The 22,002-nt window shown below is 38.6% G+C and overlaps 1 protein-coding gene across 5 annotated transcripts in view; it reads right to left on the bottom strand.

Moving 5' to 3' along the window:
- Positions 1-22,002, bottom strand: part of KIAA0825 (KIAA0825 ortholog) — a 373,307-nt gene that overhangs the window by 305,947 nt on the left and 45,358 nt on the right. For all 5 annotated transcript variants that reach the window (XM_019532383.1, XM_019532382.1, XM_019532379.1 and 2 more), the window contains exons 4-5: positions 13,334-13,496; positions 9,043-9,709 (exon numbers count right to left, since the gene is read on the bottom strand). In XM_019532383.1, coding sequence (XP_019387928.1) covers positions 9,043-9,709; positions 13,334-13,496 — 830 coding nt within the window. The remainder of the gene's footprint in view (positions 1-9,042; positions 9,710-13,333; positions 13,497-22,002) is intronic.

The raw sequence follows: 22,002 nt of genomic DNA on the forward strand, positions 1-22,002 counted from the left end.
AAACTAGATTAAAAATGAATTGGAGAAAAAAAGTAAAAAGACATGAGGAAACCTATTGCAAATGTAGTATTACACTGAAAATTAAATGGGGGAAAAACCCAGAAAATAAAAAGAATAAACATGTTCTTGGGTAAATGCAGTTTCATGTATTGGTTTCACAAATATCAAATATACTAGGAAACGTATAAAAAGTGGTTACTATTTTGTGACACATTTTAACATTATCACAACATTTGGAGAAGAATATATTTAATGCTGGAAGGTTGAACCACATTTTTCTAGACTCAAAGTATACTTGGAATTTATTATGCATGCTCTTGTTAGTTTACTTTTATTGAAGAATATTTTACCACATAGCAATTTGTATTTAAACATAATTAATTGTTTTCAGACTGAGATTTTGAAAACCAGCTTGACTTTTAAAGTAGAAGTTTTTCCTTTCTTCTGAATGTTGCTTTAACATATTGAAGACATGGAGGGAAGCCAAAACAAAGTGATACAAACATTGTCTAAAAATTGCAAAAACTTTAATGCTGCCCAAACACAAGTAAGTGCAAGGTCAGTCCTGCACCACTGAAGTCAGTAAGAATCACTCTTTTACATAGGAATGGAGTGAAACCATAACACAGAAGCAATTTCCTCCCTGGTAATCAGAAATTAAACTCCAAAGAATGGTTTCATTACAACTCACATTTCCTCAGCTTCACTCTCAAAACATTCACAGTAACACAGATAACTAGATAGAAGTGCATTTTAATACTTTATAGTATGTTCAAGTAATGGGTGCAATAAAGCATGAAAACAAAATTCATCAATTGTTATATAATGAAATACTTTTAAAGATTTATACATTTTAATGTTGTAGTCTTGTAGTCTGTAGTCTTGTTGTAGTTTCTCTCTATTCTCCAGACAGAAGTAGGTCATCTAGATTAAATTTTGCAAAGCTCTAGCATGGTTTCATTATTTTCTGTTATTTTTTTTCCTTTTTTCTACAGTAAGATCAATTACAATAGTTATTATCAAAAATCACATTTCCCTCAGGGTGCACTTAGTAAATAAAAACCTATTTTTTCACCTCTGGGACAAAAGTCCCAATTGAATGTCCTAGATTAAATTATCTTGGTGGTTTGAAATGTGCTGGTTTGGTAGGTCCCAGAGGGCAGTGGCAGCTTGCATCAAAACACAGGAAACATTGGCAGAACTGTCACTCAGCTGAGAAAGAAGTGAATTCTTCCCCTACTCCATTACCTATTCTTACTGACTGTGGTCTTTCCATATCAAAATGAAGGTCATTGTCAAGGCAACCTGGTAAAGTTCTGCAATATCTGCACTATATATAAATGGAATTTTACTCCAAATGCCAGTAGTTAAGGTAGTGGCATCTGGTCCCTAATCAAAATTTATATAGGAACTCCTGGAGTAAAACCCCCAAGTGAATGCTGTTATTTTGGAGTAAGAGCATGTTTCCTAACTGATATTAATTAAATTCCAGAATGCACTGAACTAAATCACGAGGCGGCAATCTTATCCTAGATTAATCCTAGATTAATACTGTTCATTCACTAGTTTAAAGTGCAAATGATTCACACTTGAATCTAAAATCTTGATGTTTATCTGCTGCCAGAAAGTTTTTCAGCTAATACATAGACTTATACAATTTATGGAGTGAAAATGTAAATATGATGGCCTACAGCAGGGTTCTCAAACTCACCCGGGGCCCCAGGTTGGATCTGGACTGTAGGGCTCCTGCAATGTGAAATCTAGATGGGGCACTGGAGTGCCTCTGGTTGCCATCACAACAGCAGCAGCAGCGGACCTGACAGCAGCAAGGGTCTAGTGGTGGTGGCGGTGGAAGGTCTGGAGTGAGGATCCACTGCTGGTGGTAGTGGGTCTGGGGAAGGGACCTGAGAGCAATGGCGGCAAACTGTGCTTGCTAATGATGGTCAGGACCAGCAGAGTGAAATGCTGCAGGTTCTATAGCAGCCCATGCACAACTTCCTGTGGCTTTCCAGTAGCTCAACAGTCCAGATAGAGTGGCTTCACTGGCCAGATCCAGCCCACAAGACATGTTTGACATCCCTGGCTTATAGGAATAAGCATATGCACACATGCTGCACATTTTATGATGTTTAAGTGATCTTAATGATCAATGGACATGGCCATACAACTTCTGTGTAGAGGGGGGCTGAAGTGTTTAGGCTCATGAATCTTTCTGGAGGAGTCAACACACACAGTCCTTAGGCCATACAGAAGTTCAGTTTCTACTAGGATCACTGTTCTCCCAGAAGAAATCAAAAGTGTACTAATGTTTATGAGCTTTCCCCTGTACCAAAAATGGCAGTTCTAGGATCCACCATTTCCAACCAGGGATAAGTCAGTCCCAAAAGAGCTTCTCATCAGGAAATGGATGTTTGTAAACTTTCTCCTAGCTTAACTCCCCTAGGTGACCAGGAGTGATTTTGCAGGAAGGGGCCTCTGCCTCCCTGAACTCAGGGCCTTGCCAGTCTGGAAAAGGCATGAGAGGAAGCTTCTCCTGCTCTTCCTGTAGATTAGGAGTGATGGGGAGGAGCAGGTCCCTGCCAGCTCCTTACACTCCAGGGACTCCACTGAGTAGCAAACAGAAGGCGTTGCTGTGCTGCTCTGTCCGCTGGGTTCCAAAACACCAGGAGCCAAGCAGACAGGAGTTGTGCAAACCCCCTGCCTGCTTTTCATACCAGGAGTCACTTTGCCTCACTGCTCCTCCTCTTCCTTTCCCTCCCAGATTCATCCAGCAGGGGAAGGGAGGGGCAACCATCTGCCTCCCTGCAGCCCTTGGTTTCAGGAAGAGATAGGGAGCTTTGCCAACCTGACCCACTTACCCTTCCCACCCACACTGCCCAGCTGCATGGTGGGGTTGATGATTTAAAAGCCAGTGGACTGGAAACGAGAATTGGGGAGGGTCTGTCTGGGGCAGCGGGGAAAAGCATGCACCCAGTCCTTACACCGGAGTCACAGGTATGTTATGATAAAGTCCCAGGTGTGTGGAATGGGTTTGCTGCAGGGTTCTGTCTGCTTGGCTCCCAGTGCCTCATGGCCGGGAGCTGGGAGCAGCTATACTCTCTGCCTGCTTGTCAGACTGGAGTGAAAGCAGGCACAGGGTTTTCCCTGCAGTTCCTTCTGCTCATTGAGTCTAAGAGCAGAGCAAGGAGCAGCTGCTCACTTCTCCCCAGAATGGGGTCCTTGTTGTGGGGAACAAGCAGGCGGCTTTGCCTAATGTCTCCTCTCCCCTTCTAGACCAGTCCAAGACAAAGGGGACAGCTGCTGCTGTTCCCTACCTCTTCCCCAAACTGGGTTTTGCCCCAGTTCTCCCTCCACTCCATTCCTGAAAGCTGGGCACAGAGTGGAGGAGGCTGTTCCCTGCCCATTCTCCAGACATGAGTCTGGGGAAGGCACGGGAAGTCTTTCCCTGCTGCTCCACTTTGCTCAGGGACAGGGAGGAGTAGAGCAGAGCACACTGATCTGGAAAAGGTGGGGAGAACAGGGGAGAAGGAGCAGCTTCAGGCTGCAGTACACTCCCACTCCTGGAAAAATGTCTAGACTTCACCAATAGAAATCAATGTCTGTTTTTGGCCATAGTAATACTGAAATAAAAATACACAAATGGAGTTTAACTTAAGCGCACCTTCTATAACAAGCACTATAGAACATTCTGGGGTGCACTTTTACCTTTGAGGCAAACTCACTCACACCTTCCATGGTGTCCTTCAGCCCCAATCACCTCTGTCATCTGCTGCTTGACCACTAAGAACAACTTATGTGCAAAAGTCCAATTCTTTAGCCCAAGATGCTACAGCTTGTCTTGCTTAGGCTTTAACAGCTCATAGCAAAGGAGATTTTGCCAGCTTAAGAATCACAAACTTTTTCTGACTTGGGGAGAGGACCTGTAATTTCATTGCACATCTGTATGGTCTACTGCCCTGAAATCACACCTACGCCAAAAATAATTTATAAGAATTAGCAGAAAGGTTCATTATAAACCAAGAGGAAACATAGAATCAGTAACCAGTAATCAGTGGCATACATACACAGATAAGAGACAAAACTAACAAAAGGGAAGAAACTATGAGCACTGTGATTTGATCTTTCCTCTTAAAATTCATCTTCCATTTCTGACCAAAGCCAAAGTCTCTGTGAGACCGTCACTCTTACCATTGGGGAACTAAAGTCCCCAAAGCCTAGTAATCTTTAGATGAAGGCCTACTGCCATGGCAACTCTTAAATACCTGGCCTTATCTGGTCATTTCCATTTCCCTACTGGATTTTTGGAACCATATACCATGCATGTGACTATACCCCATATGTATATCTATTTATTAAAACTGGCATCTATCTTGATCCAAGGATGTTTACAGCCTTTCAAACAAAGATTATTAATCCTGTCAGAAAATGTGAGCTATATCATTTTTTGAATAGTTTGTTTGCAGGCATCAGCCTTACTACTCTGGACATCAGGCCTCCCTCCTGTGATGCACCAACCATAATTGTCTCTTTGTTGATAGTCCTGCGGGGTCACTACACACCCTTGTGACTAGTCCCCTTGGAAAGTCATTTCAGATGCAAATTATCAGTGATTACTCCTCAGCTGTTTAAAAAGGGAGAGGAACACTTAAGTTACTCATTGATCTATTACCCAAATTATGGCCAAAATGTTCAAATACATTTTAAAAAAATATTGTATTTCATACAAATACAGGAATAAGGTTAAACACATCTTAATATTACTTATTCATAAAAGTTTCTATCCTTTGGTAATAGATCAGCTCCACCCTCAGTTCCTATGGATAACTATCCACTGGATAATTTACATTTACTTATACAAAATTCTCCATATAACCATTCAAAAATGCTGAAAACTACTAACTAAAGTCACCCTTAACTACACAGTCTAATGTTACAGCTATAAGAAAGCTTAAATAAAACTTTAGTATATATAAACAAGCAGCTGTGTGTACATTTCTGTGGGCACAAACACTTCCACATACATTTTGCAGGTGCAAAAATTAAATGCAGCTGAAAATATGACCTTTATCATCTTTTCCAAAATAAAACTGCTCTGGGATTTTATAGAGATTTTAAAAGCAATTGAACCTGCTAAAAAAGTTAATGTTCTAACAGCTACAAGACCAAATCCCAAGATTTTCTGCATGTATATGGTTATCAACCTGCATTCTTTTGAATTCCCAACAGACTACTGTAACCGAAATTGATTCTGACTAATATACTGGCATGATACAAAAAAAAAAATTAGTATAGCAAACAGAAAACCAAAGTGGAACTGAAGGGATATTTCTCTCGTCATATCATATAAAAATAGAATATGCATTTTAGAGCAGTGGTTCTCAACTTTTTTAGGTTTGTGGCATCCCTTGTTATACTCAGATCACCTCACAGAAAATGTCAGTTCTTGGCTTTGCCCTGTTTCTGGACTATGGAAAAATAATAGAGCAATTTTTCTGTTTCAAAATAATTCAGAAAGGTCACAGCAGGGAAGAAGGTCTTTGACACTATGGATTTTTATTTGAAATCTCTGGGATTTCTTTGTGAATTGTGCAGGTGTTCGCATACTTAACAGTGTTATATTGCACAGCACCCCATAATGCCCTTAAAGGGATTTTGTGGCACCCTGGTTGCAAATTGCTGTTTTAGAGATAGGTATGATTTAATACAGTGGTGCCTAACCTTTACAGCCTGCAAACTGGATGAGCAGTGCCGGGTCAGTCCATGGGCCTGATATGGCATGCGGTGCTGGCCCAGCCAGAGCCTAATGTAGTTGTGCAGAAATAGCTCAGATGGAGCTGATCCAGCTGCACAGGACCAGGGCCTAATGCAGCTCTGTTGGAATGGTCCAGCTGAGGCCTGATCCCACTGCATGGGAACAGACCCAGCTGGGGCTGATCTAGCCACATGGAACTTAGAAATTTGGCAGTGGGGAAGCAGTGGCAGCGTTAATGGTCTCCATTCCCCCGATGTCAAATTTATGGACCTACGGGAAGACGCACAATCCAGATTACATGGCTCTGTGGACCAGATCGGCCCTTGAGCACCCCTGATTTAACATATTTTAATCTCAGTGCCTCAGTTTCCCATCTTTTAAACAGACATAGACAACCTTGCCTGCCTTTATGATATATTTTAAGAGCCATGGATTAAAAACTCTCCTTACCCTCTTTAAAAGCTCATCCTTTCATTGCCAGGTGTCTCAAAGTCATGCCTCTTATCACATCTTTTAACAACTCAACAATGCTCCACCAGTAACTACTTATCAGTTCTTTTCTTGTTTCCCCATTACAACTTTTGCTCCAGTAATGATAATCAACCTTGTCCTTCTGTTTATCTATTTCTATTACATAACTGCGTGTGTGCTTCTTCGCTACCTCTTCCTATGCATTATCCACTCTTCCAGAGCTCAACCAGAAGGCCTTTACGTATTTCAGTTCTTCTTGAAGAGGAACTTCTGTCTCTCTGCCTGTGGAATTCTAGTTGATATGCTGTTACATAAATCGTTTTATAAGGCTACACAATTATAAAACTTATTTTGTTGAGACCTGGCAACCACCACCTGACCATTCTACGTATGTATTATTCTTCTCAAAGTTGAAAATATTTCTATCCTAAGACCATAAGCCAGACCCCAATTAACCTCTGAGGCATCCAACATGACTCAGCCAAATCACAAACAGCTAATCCTAAACGAATCTACTCAGCGTATGGACAAATATCTATTTGAAGCAGTTTCAAAAGGGAATCATCTCAAAAGGGAAACATGAAGAAGTGTTAAAGTTGGAGTTGTTTTTGCTATATTTTTATCATTCCTGGCTGATGCAGGAACATAATAGCTGCTGTGTGTTTTGGAGCAAGAATCCCCTCCATCCCTTCCACTTTTGAAATGGTTCCAAATGGATATTTATCCATATTCTGAGTGTCACAGGATACAAGCCTGATGGATCTGGTTTAATTTGGATCAAAACAAGCACAGCACTGTCATTTACACAGAGCATCTTTCCAAGCCACATCGCTCCTCCACCATTAGGTATCCAGCAAACGCATACAGCCATGTCCTGGGGAAAAAAAAGTGTTAATATATTTTATCCCACATACTTTGGAAGGGCTTGAAACAGGACAGTGAAATTGTAGCATTCGTCCCAAGACCCTTTCTCCCAGGATGATTGTGATATCTATTTACAGCTTTCCAGGCCATATAGATTCCTCTACTCCTCCATCTGGGGAGGAATATAACGAAAGAGTGGTTCAGGTATCTGACTACAGGCAGTCCTTGCACTTACAGCGGTTTACGTTCCTGGAAAAGGCGCTGGAAGTCGAAACAATGCAAGTCGAATCTGATTTTCCCATAGAAACAATGTTTTAATAGGGGGCTACATTCCTGACCAAGGACCTTTGGTCAGGAGCATAACCCAACTTTTTATAGATATTTAAATCAATTATTTAATTAACTATAAATAATATACACTGATAGATGATATACACTGTGGAAAGCTTTCTAAAGCGCAAAGCAGTAACTAAGAGAGGCACTGGGAGTGGTGTGGGACACTTACTGAAGGTAAGCTCCTCAGTTCTCATGTGGGGCGGGAAGCGGCTCCTCCTTGAGGCAAGGCAAGGACAGGGACGGGCTGGCGCAGGCGCCACCAACTCCGGGGAACTGCTCCACTTCCCAGCCCCGATGCCATGTGCCTCCTTGCTCCCAGAGGCATGACAAAGCAGGGACAGGGGCTGGGAACTGCTCAGCAGGCTCTGCTGGCTCCATGTGCCTCCTTGCTCCCTGAGATGATGTGGTGGGTATGGAGCAGTTTCCTGGAGCCAGCGGAGCCTGCAGCCCCGCTCTCTGCCTCACCATGCCTCTGGGAGTTAGAAGGCACATGGCATCGAGGCAAGGAAGCGGAGCAGTTCCCCGGCACCAGCCCCCAGCCCCTGTCCCCATCTCGCCTCTGGGAGCACATGGCCTCGGGAGGAGCCACTGCCTGAGCATACCTTTGGTAAGTGTCCCATGCCAGCCATGGTGCCTGCGCCATTGCCTGCTGCAAGGGCAAGGATCAGTGCTGTAAGTAATAACAGGGGTATAAAATGTGGAGCACTGCAAGTTGATTAGCCCTAAGTCAAGGACTGCCTGTATAGCATTTCAAGAGTGAGTTCAAGCCCTGGTTTGTATTCCTGCCAAAGGCTGCCCACACCTGGCCCAGCTATAAATGGATACTACATCATTCAGATGTATAAGCTGGCCAGTTATAAAATACTAGTCACATCACTTCTTTGTATGCCAGTTGACTATAGAAACTGGTGTACCTTAACCACACTAGCCTGATGAACTGTTAAACTTGGATTACATTGTCAAATTTATCAGAAGTACAGACTGTATAAAATGCCAACAACAGCATCCTCGTTAATGTCACAAATTATTTTGAACTATATGAAATGACCAATTAAGAGTACTTTGAACTTAGGCCATTTTTATACGTGTTGGAATTTTATTGGAAAAGACTAAAAAAATTTGTAGGAAAAAAAATCAGTCTGCACAACAAGTCCTTTTGACCAATTTTGCTCTGATTTAGTGTCATCTATTTTATAATTAAATAAGCCGGAGGTATAGCAAGTAACTTCCCAAAATAAGTTTACTAAGTAACTCTGGGGAACAGCCTAGAAGTTTTTTCCTATCCAGATGCAATAGTTTGTAGTCCCAAACCTAACTTTATAGTTATTTTTTAATATTCTAATAGGAGGACAATATTATTCCATGGAAACGTACCTCAGTTTTTTGTCATATACTGCAGCTGTAACATAACTTGTCCTAACTGATATATGTAAGGGTCACAATTCTGCTATCTTCAGTAATTCATTACATGAATATTATTAAAACATCAAACTATAAATTTAACATTTCATACTTCTCAGTCTTAATGTGAAACAAATCAGTTAAAAGAAAAAGCAAGGTAGCATAATTAAGATATTAAACAAAAATGACTAAAAAGAACATAAAAAAAAGCTACTAACCCAAAGCATGGACTGCTCCTCTATGTTTCTTTGAGCTCTTGCTGGTATTAACTACATGTAGAGTGTCTGCTTTGAACTGCAGTTCATAAAGTCTGTCAAGAAGAATTTTAATTTCTTCTGTGATGGTATCCAAATAAGTTTCATTAATAAACTTCAATGTTGAGGATGGATCCATAATTCCACTTAGCATACACAAATCTTCCTTTACCATTTTGAACAGTATAGGTATTAAACTTTGGTAACCACAAGCCACCTTATCAAGATCTGTTTCGTCACACCTAGCTAGAACACTATTCTGTAGAAGTTCATTAACAAGTTTATTCTGCATCTTTTGGTATTTGCTTAAAACTTCCGTTTCAGGATAAAAAAACAAAAGTTTTTGTACGCATTGAGTTTTAAACTGGATTTGCTGTTGTGAAGTACTAGTGTTTGTTTCATAATGACTCTGCAGTTTGCTCACCAAGAAACGTCGAAGGTGTAGTCTAACATCATCCCAAAGAGACTGAACATCCATAGATGAATCATCCTCAATGGCATGAAGGGAAGCTCTGGGTGTAAAATCAAAAGATGTTCCGCTTGGAAATGATACACCACACTGACTGGAGAGATCTAGAAGAAAGTGAACTACCATTTCTTCTTGATTTTGTTCATTCTTCAGCAAACTTTGCTAATAAAAATAAGATACAATTTTAGAAACGTTATATACAACCCAGCTTGATAAAATTAATTTTTTTAACAAGATAAAAAGTATTAATTGCTAAATACAAAGTGATTATTTATGTTCTCCTTTAATTCTCTTAAGTTCCTGAATGCCAGTGCAGATATTGAGTATAAATGAACCTACCAGTGAACAGAGACAGGAAAATGCTATTTTTCTGATATCAAATTCTAGATGACTTTGCTTACCTGAAGATTCCCTGCACAGTAACAAACATAAATATCTCTAAAAATACACAAGGAAATTTTCAGAAACTGAACACAATTTAATCATCATGGCAAACTACGTAATAGTGTATTACCTGCACTGGCATACAAGGGCTTGCAATAACCAAATTAAAAATGAAGAATATTCTATAGCTTTCCTTCTATGCTTTTTCAGATTGTACACATTGTAAGGACATAGAATAGCACAAAGAAATACAACAACTGATGATGTAATATGTATGCAGAAACTACACACCAGACAATACATGAGAGATTGCAACAACAATGTACATAATCAAATTTGCAACAATCAAATCTGAAGATGTACATAAGAATATTTGTATGATTGTGACTGTGAACTATTTGATTCATGAAAAGTACTTTTTCAACCAAACAAAATATTTCAACAGAATAAAATTAAATTGATTAAAATTTCAAATAAAAGAAAAATGGATAAAAACTGACATTTGGTCAAATGTTTTCTAATTAAATATTTTTAGAAATTTTAAATAAATCAATTAAATGTGTAATTAATAATTTATTAAAATTACATTATTTGGGGTTTTGTGGTTAAAGTAATAAAAAATGGGAAAGTTAAAAGGGGCAACGACACTTTCATGATATCTTTTACTGGAACAACTGTATAGTAGGGAGAGATCTTAGACAAGTTTTCAGACAAATGCCTGAGGATGGGATGATTCCAGCTGGAGGGTCAGTTCCAGCTGAGGAAGAATGCCTTCAGAAAAACAGCAACCCTGGAGCTTTGCACAGCATAAGAGACAGACCATGGCACTATTCTCCAATGCCAACTCTAGTCAATGCCCGTTTAAGATACTAAAGGACATATAAGGGTTGTTGGGTGTAGCAGGTTTGGTCTAAGGACATAGGTAAACAAGGTTCTTTGGGTAGATGTGCTAGCTTTTATTAGACCAACTGAATAGTTGGAAATATTGATCTTTGCAAGCTTTTGGGCACAAACACTTCTTCAAGCATAGGGAGAGTCTGGTGTTGTTGTGTGTGATCTCCTGGATAGAATAGAACTGAAACTGAAGTGTTACTTCATCACTACACAACAACCAGTTGGAGCTAAACCTTAGGTATGGTCTGTCCAACTGCCATGAGAATAGTGTAACTTGAAAATTATTCAACATGTTTTTCCTCCCCATCATAAATCTGATGTGTCAAAACTCTTTGGTGGACTGGGTCACTGGTTTTGACTAATTTCTCATTAAAAAAATGAAAAGTTTCAAAATTGAAATATTCCTTTTTGACATTATCTACATGGAAAATATTCAGTTTTCTGGTTGAAAGAACTTTATTTAAAATTTAATTTATAGTCAAAACTTAAAATAATACACATCAAAATGAAAACAAAACAATTCAATTGGCGTGATTTGTGTAGAATCACTGATATGCCACATCAGAGAAGGTGACCAGGCTTAATGAGGAATCTTTTAATATTTCCCTTAGGGATAACTTGAAGGAAAGTATTAAGGCCAGTGGATAGTGACAAGCCTATATCCATAGGTGATGCGTAGTGGATGCATGGGGTCGCTCACGGCTTAGGCAATGGGCAGGGGACAGGCAGAGCACTGGTGCCTCCCTTCCCCCCAGAGAAGTGCAGCTGGCACTTCTGGGCTCGGTGTCTGTGTGTGGGGGACTCTCCTGTACCTGCAGATGGTCCTCACTCAGCCCGCTCTTGCCACCAACACCCACATAGCTACCTGCGGACGGTCCCCATGCCCGCCCAGCCTCAGAAGGCACACGTCACCTATGCCTATGTCAACAGTATACCAACACTTTTCATTACTCTGGAAATAAATGTAAAGTTCCGGTATTTTAAAAGATAACTTTACAAAACAACATATATAAACAATGGGTAAAATAATGAACAAAGCTCATTACTGAAACGATTTTAAATAAAAGATCATGATTAAATCAACTGAGTAATGACAGTAAATGTATGAAAGTACTAACTATGGACACTAAAGGTCAGACTAATAATTTCACTCAGATTGACTAATATCTACATCAAATATGGTTCCCATTTAAGACAATTAAACTATCTGTGGAGTAAATTATAAGCCACTGTAGGCGAAAGAAACATAATCAGTAACAAAATACATATATTCCTAACTCTACTTCTAGTCCTACCTGTACAATTAATGTGGTGGATTGTTTGCTGAGGAGCTGGGACAGCTCTCCAGAAGCTCACCTGGCTGGGGCTGGCAGGATTCTGAGGGCTTTTATGACACAATGTTGTAGATCGTGATATGCAAGTGTGCTCACAGTTGTTCTTTTGGCATTATGTTGGGTGACGTATTTTAAGGCTACTTGGAAATGAAGGAGCCTACGAAGTATATTTTGTTTCAGAAATACCAAAACATGTTCATTATGAGTATTTCCTAAAAGATGTAGAATTCCATTTCCATGCAGCTCTTGAAGTTTGGCTTTTCAGCTCAGTCCTACACATTTTTTTCTCCAAACTCTCAAATTTTGCATGGATGTGAAATTTGGTTTCCTGACCAGCCACAGTTGCCATTTTTACTAGAGGGAAAGCTGCAGCTCTGTAAGAAGGGTGCTTTGTGCGTAAAAGTTTGTCAGACTTATCTTCCAACTATATGGTGGTCCAGTAAAAGATATTAAAAACCTTGCCTCTCATAATTAGGATGGCAATTTTTTTCCCCCAGGAGACAGAGCAAACAGTAATTAGTTTAACTGAAACAAAGGAGATTTAAATTACATTTTAAGAATTTTTTGAGGGTGGTTTAATTACTGGAACTGGTGGTTTAATTACTGTTTATGTTTTTTTAAACAGATTTTGGAAAGTCTGTCATTGTCTAATGTTCACTTAAACCTCCACTAATCATTCATCTGAGATGTTCTATAACTTGTCACAAGCAGGTCTATCAGTGATGTTCAATTTGAGGTGGCACAAGTGTGATATCCTCCCTCCACTGCCACAAATTTGCCCAGTCCAGACTCAATGTGTTGCCAAAAGACCACCACCATCTATAACAGATTAAATGAAAGAGTATTAAACTTTGAATTTCTTAAGAATTCCAGAAAATATAGTCTGGCGAATAGGAACTGGGGTGGCATAGACACTTAGGTACACAGTTGACTACCCAGAGGTTGCAGCTTCAAGGCTATCGATAGCAGAAGTGCTCGTGGCACAGTCCTGTCAAATTTCATGAATCTTTGAATTCTACTAAATACCTGGTCACATGGATATGAAAAAGGAAAGGACTCTGGTGAAACCTTAATGAAATGACTAATAACTAATAGCAGAGAAAATAGATTTTTTAGAAAAAGAACAATTTTTAACAAGCATATCAAAACTTCAGTTGTGTGTTGTTTTTTTTACCAGGGTCTTAAGGAACTCAATCAACTCTCCATTAGGTGTAGAAGAAGGTTTGAGAGAACTGAAATTATTTAGCCACTGAAGGCAGCCAGTTGTATTTTGTAATAGCTCATCAGTACACATTTCATTTACTTCAGACTGTAGATCTTTAAGACACTGTTCCATGCTAAAAAAAGAAGAAAATAAAAGGTATAAATAATCAAATATTTTTTCACTTCTTAAAGATTATAGTATTTGTATATATATTGACTGCATCCCCACATGTAGGTATATATGTTTTGTGGTACCACAACCCCTTTGTGGTGCCACAAACTGCATGCATGGAATGTTAAAGCATGCCCTGTACTGCAAGTTTGCAGTGCAGGGGCAAAATTTGCTATCAGGGTTTCCCAGCAGCTAAAAACACCCCCCAGAAAAAGCAGCGGCATGGCACACACTACAATAGCATGCACTGGAACACATAGAGGCTTGGTCCTCCAGGGAGATACTCTGGCTGCTGGCCAAAGTATCTCCACTGCATTTGTGCCCCAGCTGCTCTAGCACACCAGAAGCCAGGAGGAGATGTGCAATGGCAGTTTGCCCAAAGCGGGACACAGTGTCCCACAAAGTTCACATGCAGGGGTGTGTGCTGCAACACAAAGTAGTGACACAAATTTGAGAGTAATGCACATCTAAACATGGCCATTACATCTTTTTTACATTATATTTATTTAACACTGTATGTTAGCTTGTGTCTGACAGAAACTTAAAGTTCACTTGGTATGAGAGCTGAACCTACAGGATTAAATGTTCAAGTGTAGTGGGACAACATCCGCAGCAAATTTTCTTATGGCTAACATCTACTAGCCATGCTCAGAGCAATCTTTATCTTGGCTCCTCAAATAAACCTATATTATCCAATGAGAGTTCTTAAACAGGAAGGCATCACTGAACATAAGCATTTGAAGATGAACGTGACATTCTGCTTCTGCAGCAATCAGCAACTGTTTTATAACATATCACATATACTAACAGCTTCTTACAGACCCACTGACACCCTACAGAAAACGTTGAAAAGAATGTTTAGAGCCAGTTGTGCTGAAACAGCAAATCTTTTCTTTTTTATCACTAGAACATTTGAATGAAAACAAAATCTTTGTTCCTTAGGAGTTGATCTGCTCCTGCTCCTTATTCTTCATTTAAAATAACAATCCCATTTGTGACATCACACATGCTGGCTGTAGAAGTGACATCGGGTTGAGAGAAAGCAGCAGAAACAGTTGAACTCTTAAGATAACAAATATGCTGTTTTCCTATAAAATTTCCTATAAATGTCTCTAGATATAGGAAGGGAAATTTCCTAGAAATAAACCTATCTTTATATTGCAAATTCTTTTATCTTACATTATGTATCCTTGTGCAAAGGATTTTCTCTATCTATAAAGACAATATTTAATATAGTTTCAGTTAAAGATGATAACATTAGTTTAACACAGTCAGGACAAGCAGTTAAGTAGAATCTAGTTTTATCAAAAACAGAAGTGATTAATACTGTACAGAAGATTTCAGTTTGGAATATCTTTTACTGCATTTATTTATTGTTTTATGTAAAAGTCCAGCAACTGCAGTTAAAGAATATTATATTGAGAGCAAATTAAAATTTAGGCTTTTAGAACCTAGAGGAAATATGTATTTTCCTTTCTATTGGATTTCTTATAAGAGGCACTGCTTGTTTTTCTCCTTTTCATTTCTTACATAGTAAACATGAAAAGGCTTTATTATTTATTTCTCTATTCTGATCAACAGCAGTTATATCATTTGTTTAACACTGGAACTAGCTATAGCTAAATGAATAGGCATAATTAGAACAAGTTGACAGATAAACAGTAACAAATGCTTTGCTGTTGCTTGTTTCCTTAAAAAAGTAGGATGGGTGGGAACAGAAAGTTTAGCAATGTCTTTGCTCAAAAAGATTTGTAACACCAGACGATATATGCTCCCAAAGCTTAACACTTTGGGCTTATTCTACTTTTCCCTCAAAAGACTTGTAATAAGTAAAAGTGTCTGGTTGAATAAACATGAAATGCAAAAGACAATTGTGACTACATTAATTTCTGAACTACAGTCAGATCTTAGAGGTAAAAACAAAAATAAAGACATATTAGACATAATATCTCTCTGAATACCTCTCATCATGTCACTTTAGAAAAATCAAAATTTTCAACTCTGTTCTTCTACAACAGTTCACTTTTCCATAACTAATTGTCAGCAACTTTGTATTAAGGACTGCAAGAATGTATGTTACACACCGAAGGAGATCAGCTCAGAATGCGCATAGTCTATTAAATGAAGATGCCAAGCTTTACAGCTGTATCATACTCAAAAACAAAACTGACTAGAACCAGTTCAAAATTAAAAGTCTCTTTAAAATTAACCATCTGCGGGTGGCCTATAAAACACTCTATATAAAAGGTGAAGTAAAGGTCTTTTCATGAAAATTGAGCATGAGTGAATTCAAAATGAAGTGCACTGAAACAAATATCTCTTCAGTATCAAAGGGCCTTTCATGAGCACAATGGACTTCCATGAAAAACAATCTCTCTCTGCCTGTGGCCCACTCAGTTTCCTGATGGGATACCCACCGCATGAATACCTCTTCTAAACAAGACAAAAGATTGGCATGCATCTTCTAAAGTTGTATAAGGTGTTCCCAAGACATGAAACCTAATGCCCTGCCCATATACCTTAGCTCTTGGGATACTTTATCAAAGGTTTTATTGTAGTATTCTGATGTGTCTCATTCAATCCTACCTAATAGATTACAGCATTGTGAATTGTAAAAGCTTTACTGTTGTTAGTTTATCCGCTTCAATTAGAAGCCAGTTTTTAGGCTAATCTTTGACATCTGAATCTGGGTGCCAGCCAATAAAAAACAAACCATCAGTAGGTTAAAGCCTTCACAAGACTAGATATTTTAGTAATTTGTCCTAACACTGATAAAGGGATTAGGCAGATGAATTTCAGTGGACCTCCCTGTAGATATTAGCCCTGGCAGCATCATTCATTTCTTTTTATTCCTTTTATCCTAACAAAATAAACAACAATGTATGCCTAAAATGGTATGTCTGTACTAAACAAAAAAACCCCTTTTGCATACTTTAGCTTACATGTTATACTTGGCCAATATTTTTAGATATTACTATCTCTTTACAAGGTTTTTTAAAGATCCTTTGTGTTTATTCATTTATAATGTCTATTCCATTGCAAGAAATAGATTAAATAAAGTATTTAGGAATTAGGATACCAATTGCCACTCAACTTGCGCACATTTTCAGGTTTGGAATAAATCAATTTAATTATAAGCCTTCTGTCAAATTGTAGTCAAGAAAACAGGATTTCAACTATTCTAAAATTATTCTAAAATACAGTCCTAGCTTTTGATTTCCAGTGTTTTAATAAAGGAATACCATTTTCAATTTGTTAAAGACATGAAATCCTTAAAAAATAGCTATATGGAATTGTGACAGAAAAACAATCATGTAAGGCGATCGTAACTATAACTTTAAAATTATAAGTCACGCAATGTCATGGTACCAAATTGAATAAAAGATTTTTAAAAGAATTTAACTGCTTTTAAACCAAGGACAAATATTTAACTTTACTTACCAAACTAATAAGGAATGTACATTAGATAAAACATGTGAACTGAATAAGTTGTGTTTACACAAATCTAGACCCCAACCCTACAGCTCTAACCTGGCTGGGCAGAGGTAAGGGAACATGGTCCAGAGCCCTGCGGTGGGGAAGAGAAAGGGGCATAGCCTAGCCCCTAATCAACTGCCCAGGGGGAGTGGTTCAGCCATGTAGGGAGACAAGGGTGCTTCCCAGCCCTAATCTGACCACATACAGGAAAGGGGGATAAGGGGGCACGGCTCACCCCAACCCATAGCTTGGGATTTTAGCAGCAGCGAGGGGTGGCAATATTCACTGCCACTGCTTCCCGCCACCAAATTTCCCAAGCTGTGGGAAGCCCCACAGGCCAGATTCCAAGGCTCCACAGGCAGCATCTGGCCCACAGGCTGGCAGGTGAGCACCCCTGCCATCGACTAGGCAGAAGATAGGGCAGAGTGGCACCTTAGAGACTAAGTTTCAAGGAGATGTAAACTTTCATAAGCAACAGCCTACTTTGTCAGAAGTTAAAACTGTACAAGATTCTTATACCATGAAGATCTGATTTTATACCCAGAGCTTATATCCACACGAGTATCAGGAATAACCCCCTTCCCCCTTCAAAGAATGCTACAATTTTTAGCAAAACAATTACATGATGAATGTTTCTACAGTGTTTTGAAGATAAAAACACTACTTTAAGTGCTATTATGTTGTTATTACATACAATGATATGTTAAGAAACCTGCCTTCTAAGAAAGTCACAAATCTAATTGATTTTATGGAAACGTATCTTATCACTTCTGAATTACAGGTGTCAGAGGACCTGCTTTAAATGATGAGTACTATGAGATCTCCAGGGAAAGACATTTAGTAGAATAATTCTTGCAGGTACTTTCCTTATTATGCTTCCCCCATGTAGGAACAAAAATATATTTTTTTGTTTTAGGAACTACAAGATGGAAAGGAAAAAAAAGCAGTCAGGACGGTATGATACAGGAAGAAAAGTATCAGAAACCTGCCAGGCAGGAAAAATAAAGAAAATGCTCCATGATCAACAGGCAATTGAAAAGAAGGTTGTTGATGCTTCAGTACTACTGCCTGATAAAAATAGACATTTATCCATAAAAGTTATTTCCCCGAGACAATCAACTAATTAAAAATTTTGGGTAGGATATAAATGAAAAATCATAAAGAGAATCATCAAGTAATGCTTTCAATAACTGGACTTATGCAAAACATGAGATTTTACAAGATATGGTTCTTGCTTATATGCTTTCAATTTAAAATGCTCCTGGAATCTTCACTATTTCTGATAACCTGACAGTTATTTTGGTGATGCAATTTGGCTTTGAGAATTTTCAGAGCTTGGAAAGAAATTATATTAATATACCTTCCGCTTTATAATGCTTGCTGTTCCATCTTTTTTAATTAATAGTTTATTTTAGGTGAATGATTGATATAATATTTTTCTTTCCCTTCTCACCTGTTAGAGAAAAACATCTTTTCCTTTTTAATAATTTGTGTACAACCTTTTGCCAGAGAGAAGTTATGGCTTGTTGCCAGAGAGAAGGCCCAAGAGTTATTTAGCGTACATTGGGAAGAATCCCTTTTATTGAACCAGAGCTTGCTGCTACCTGCATTTTGCAGTTTTCATGAGGGAATGCATTTGTTTCATAATTTAACTTTCTGTTATTGTTTTAGCATCTTATACATATTTGTTTCTAAATTGTGTTCAAATGAAGAGCTCCATAAAAATTAATTTGTTTTAATTTTTCACTTTCGACACTGAGAATGTTTTTACAAGTTTATATTTAAACACACACACTTAAAACAGAGCTTGTAAATCCACTTCTCAATACCCATCCTTTACAAAACAGAATAAATTTGTCAATGTTTTCGATTATAAATTGTGCCCGGACACTGGAGGGTTCTGATCAGTTACCTTTTTTTTTCTGTTTACATCAAAGTTATATACTTGAAGCCAGAAAGGACCATTGTGGTCATTGAGTATATATCAGTCATCTCAGAGAATTTTACTATGAAATTTCATGATGAGGTTATGATTTCTGGTTGACCTGATTCCCTCCTCAGTTCAGTGAAAAGTACATCAGTACAGTTAAGGTAGCTACTGACTAGGCTATAGATAGGATTTTAGTACCATCATTCAAACCTTTCACAAGCAATAGAAATATCACAAATAGTATACTAGAAGAAATTACTGATCGCTTGTAGATGCCCAGTCTTATGCAACAGGAAAATTGCAGATTATTCTTAGTGCTGGGCTACATCTTGGACCCCTATAAACAAAATCAAAGTATAACTGCTTCTCTTATCTGTTCAGTACATTGGGACTACAGGCCACAATCAGGATTCACCACAAATTTCCTAACAACTTTGCTTGATATTTTGGGTGAAGGTCCAAAGACCTTGTTAATTTGCCTAATTAAGCATATCCTCATAGACAACATGGGGCTGTAAGAGGCCCCAAGGGGTCACCTAGTTCAATATTCTGTTCAAGGAAGCATCATCCTGACTAAACTATCCCAGTCAAGAATTTGTCTAATATGCTCTTATAAACATCCAAAAATGAAGCTCTTACAACCTTTCATAAACCGCCCTTGTAGAAAGATAGTTCTCCCTAATATTCAATGTAAATTTCTTTTTCTGTAATTTTGTCTTGTCCTGTCCCACTGAAGCCACAAAATCTATCATTCTCCTCCTTATAACCACACTTCAAGATATCCAAAGACTGCCATCATATTTCCCTCACTCTCTTCTTCTCCAGGCTAAATCATAGGTCTTCCAGTTTTTCCTTGGAAGTCATGTTTCCTAGGGGTGCCTGCCAGCTCTTAGTTTTCACTCCTATTTTGACTACAGAAAAATAATTGAGCAGTTTTTCTGTTGCAAAGAACTCAGAGAAAAACTATGGATTTCTATTTCAAGTCTCTTGGTTTATCTTGTGAATCACGTTTGTACACTTAACAGCGGGGCATGCTGTGGCACCCTAGAAAGGTTCTCAAGGCACCCCAGGATGCCCTGGCACCTTGGCTGAGAATCACCGTTCTAGCTTGTTGGTTACAGTACTCCCAGGAGGTAGAAAATATGTTGGGGGGGGGGGGGGGGGGAACTGAAACCAAGTTTCTACCACCTTAGGAAACTGTTATAAACACTAGGCTACTGTATAAAGGAGAGCACTATTAGCATCTCTTCCCCCACTGGCTGTCTTTTAAAAGAAACGAGTGACGCCTGATCAGTTTTTGAAAGAAAGATTGTGGGCATCTACCTTGAAGAGAGGAATTTAGGCTGAAAAACCTAAGTGAACAAAGCTGTGACCCAGCATACTGAGTAAAATGTCTAAGCTTGAGAAAATGGCAAGATTTCAGGCCAAGCCCTGTCCTCAGATCACCTACTGGCTGACTCTAGAAGCCCCTGCTCAATGTGCTGATTTTTGGAGATCTCATTCTGATGAATCAAACTCCTCCTGTGCAACATTTTTGGTGCCTACTCTCCAAACACAGGATTATAGATTCCACTCCATGACCACGTTAAATGTGACAATAGTCAGACTTACAGCATTTAAATATTTTTTAGAATCTACCAAGTTTTTCTTTGAAAACTCTCTCAAAAAAGCACTGGTACACAGTGCTGTATTTGTCAACTATTTAATTTTCAAACTGAACATATCTATTGAGTTCAGTTTGCACATGAAATTAAAAAAAACCAAAACAAAACAAACTATCAGTGCAGCAAACTCAGCCTGCAAGCTGAAAATCAAGGCCTGTAATATGAAAATCAAGCAAGTTCCTTCTCTTTCTGTACCAGATGAGGAACAAATTAGGCCTTTACTGTTCCTTTTACAAAACTATTATCTTTGGGACATCATAAAGATGTAACTGCTTGGATGCCAATTCTGTTGATCATCTAGGAAGACTTGGATTAATTTTATTCTCCCCATAGCTATGGTAAGGACATAGGGTTATTAAAAATAAAAAGCAGTTGTTGTATTTTCTCACATACAACACACACCTTTTTCCTCAAATCAGCTCTCCAAAATTAGGATACCTATCTTTCTGCCTGGGGATGGAATCACCCTACTTTGATTCTTACTCCATAGTACAGAAGCTGTGGGATTAGTTTAGGTAGCAAAAGTAATCAGTTGACTTAATGACTCATTGTTCTTTACCCCAGAGGTGTTAAAGACTGTATCTGCTTTTTAATGGTCTTGAAATTCTAGTAATCAACCTAACCTTTCTTAGTGAAATTTTGCTGTATGCTACCTGCTCCTGGTCTCTCTATTTTACAGCTTCTTTAGTGCAAACTCTTCAGCTTTTTTCTGAATCATAGATCCAGCCATGAAGACGAGGCTTCGGTAGCAGTTACGGAGTTTGCTTGCGTTATGAACAAAAGGGAGGTGGAGTCAGTTGAAGATTAGGATCTGTTCCTGCTCTAGGTGCCCTAACTCTGGAAAAAGAATTTTTTTCTTCATTCTGCCTTTCCAAAAAGGAGGTGCATACTATACTTGGGGTGTGTATATGTAAAAATTTGGTAATTTGTTTTTAACCCTTAAGACAAGAAGAAATAACACAATGCACATAAATGCCATGGCTAAAAGAGTGCCATTTTTTCATAGCTATTTCTAAGGAGAACTATCACTAGCACTTGATTTCATGCTCTGCATAGTCCTTCCTGCTTCCTACTAATTATAACAAAAAGGAGCTGTATGAAGAATGCTGAAACTTTATATTAGTTAATGAAAACACAGTAGCTCAGGTATGATAAGAAAAGTTAAAATGGATTTCATAGACCTTAGGGCTGGAAGGAACCTTGGAAGATCATTGAGTCCAGCCCCCTGCCCAAAAGGCAGGAAATCAGCTGGGGTCATAGGATCCCACCAAGATAAGCATCCAATTTACTCTTGAAGGTGTTCAGTTTAGGTGCTTGAACCACCTCCGATGGCAGGCTGTTCCAGACCTTGGGGGCTCAGACAGTAAAGAAATTATTCCTTATGTCCAGCCTGAAAT

Source organism: Crocodylus porosus, unplaced genomic scaffold (assembly GCF_001723895.1).
Source record: "Crocodylus porosus isolate Cpor-Errol unplaced genomic scaffold, CroPor_comp1, whole genome shotgun sequence".
NCBI lineage: Eukaryota > Metazoa > Chordata > Crocodylia > Crocodylidae > Crocodylus > Crocodylus porosus.